The sequence below is a fragment of the Mustelus asterias genome, chromosome 4, assembly GCF_964213995.1.
Source record: "Mustelus asterias chromosome 4, sMusAst1.hap1.1, whole genome shotgun sequence".
NCBI classification, from domain to species: domain Eukaryota; kingdom Metazoa; phylum Chordata; class Chondrichthyes; order Carcharhiniformes; family Triakidae; genus Mustelus; species Mustelus asterias.
In genome coordinates this window covers 47,247,739-47,249,269 of record NC_135804.1, presented here as the reverse complement: position 1 = coordinate 47,249,269, position 1,531 = coordinate 47,247,739, and the positions used below count along the sequence as shown (strand labels likewise).

At 41.3% G+C, this 1,531-nt stretch overlaps 1 protein-coding gene across 1 annotated transcript; it reads left to right on the top strand.

Moving 5' to 3' along the window:
- Positions 1–247: 247 nt before the first annotated feature.
- LOC144492277 (leukotriene B4 receptor 1-like) lies at positions 248–1,240 on the top strand. The gene has a single exon (XM_078210270.1). It carries the CDS (start codon positions 248–250, stop codon positions 1,238–1,240), a length of 993 nt encoding a protein of 330 aa, XP_078066396.1.
- Positions 1,241–1,531: the final 291 nt, after the last annotated feature.

Here is a 1,531-nt window from a genome sequence, read left to right as displayed (position 1 = left end):
GATGTCATGAAAGGCACTGTATACAAGTAAGTTATTTTGTGTTTTAAGTTCCTACTTTTGACCAACGCTTGGCCAATGGCATTTCCTTTACAGTCTGTGTGAAGTTACTTACAAGTAGGTAGTACTTCCGTTAAAGGGTTTTAATCAGTGGAGAGATTGTAAGATATTAACTTGGGGATGTGAAATTGAAGTAAGTTCCTCGTATGTTGTTTTTTTGAGAAAATTGTCTGAAGCAACATCAGATGTTATGGTATCCTCCAATACAACTGTGGAGCAGAATGGGACAATTCATACTGCGATTCCAATACAAAATGCTGTGGCCTGCGTTGTTCTTAGTCTGGCCTGTCTTGTTGGAGTACCAGGGAACTTAATAGTGATCAAGGTAATTCTTTGTAACATTAAGCAGTGGTCTTCTACCATCCTGCTCATATTGTCACTGGCTGTGGCAGACTTTGTGGTCCTGGTCACTTTGCCATTTTGGATTTACTTTCTTGCTGATGCATGGATTTTTGGAATCTCTCTCTGGAAATTCTCTTTCTACCTCACCTTCACATCCATGTACGCCAGTGTGTTCTTCATCATGGTGCTGAGCATTGAGCGCCTGTTGGGCGTGCTCTACCCATTCACGCTTCAGAAAAAGTGGAAGGGAGCAACAGTCAGCAAAGTGGTCATTTGCATCTGGGTTTCCGCTTTCCTTCTCGCTATCCCAGCCGTGACACTTGAACTCAAGTTGGATGAAAACGGGCGTCCACGTCAGAGAGTTTATTCCTCCGACCAGCTTGAGATAGGACTTCTGTTGTTGGAAACCATGGTGGGTTTTATCATTCCTTTTGCCACACTGTCTGCCTCGTACATCTGGGTGTCTAAAAGAATAAAACAAATGGTCTTTCGAACAAGAAACAAACCGATGAAGCTGATTGCGCGAATTGTGATTGCGTTTGTTGTTTGCTGGTTTCCTTATCACATGGGAAACATTGTTAGAATATTCACAGTGTTGGCAAGGAATTCCAATTCAGAGCTCTCAAAGGAACTGGACAAAGTTTACCAAGCAATGAATGATGCCGCTGGGGCTCTGGTTTTCATCAGCAGTTGTATTAACCCCATCCTTTATGCATTTGCTGCCCGGAGCTTCAAGAATGGACTTAAAACTTCAAATTTTGCTAAGGTCTTTGAACAAATGAACAGTTTTAAGGAGAAACAGTCCAAAAGGATGAATAACTCAGAACATCAATCTGAATGAATGCTTTAACTGCGAGGATCGTTTTGACATGTCAATGCAAATTAACCATAAATAATTGCTTTTTATATCCATGCATGTTTGAGGAAGATTTACATACCTGGTACATATTTTTAGGGCAGCCAGCTCTTTTAAAGCTTAGCTTTTGTGTAACTTAACCTGAAAAATCTTGGCAACATCACACAATGCTTTATGCCTCATAAGCAAATGAATACAGCATCACTGCAAATTCATAGTTAATTGGTAACAAAAGGTGGGGAGGGGAGCAGTGGGCAGGGCTGCAGAAAACCACCT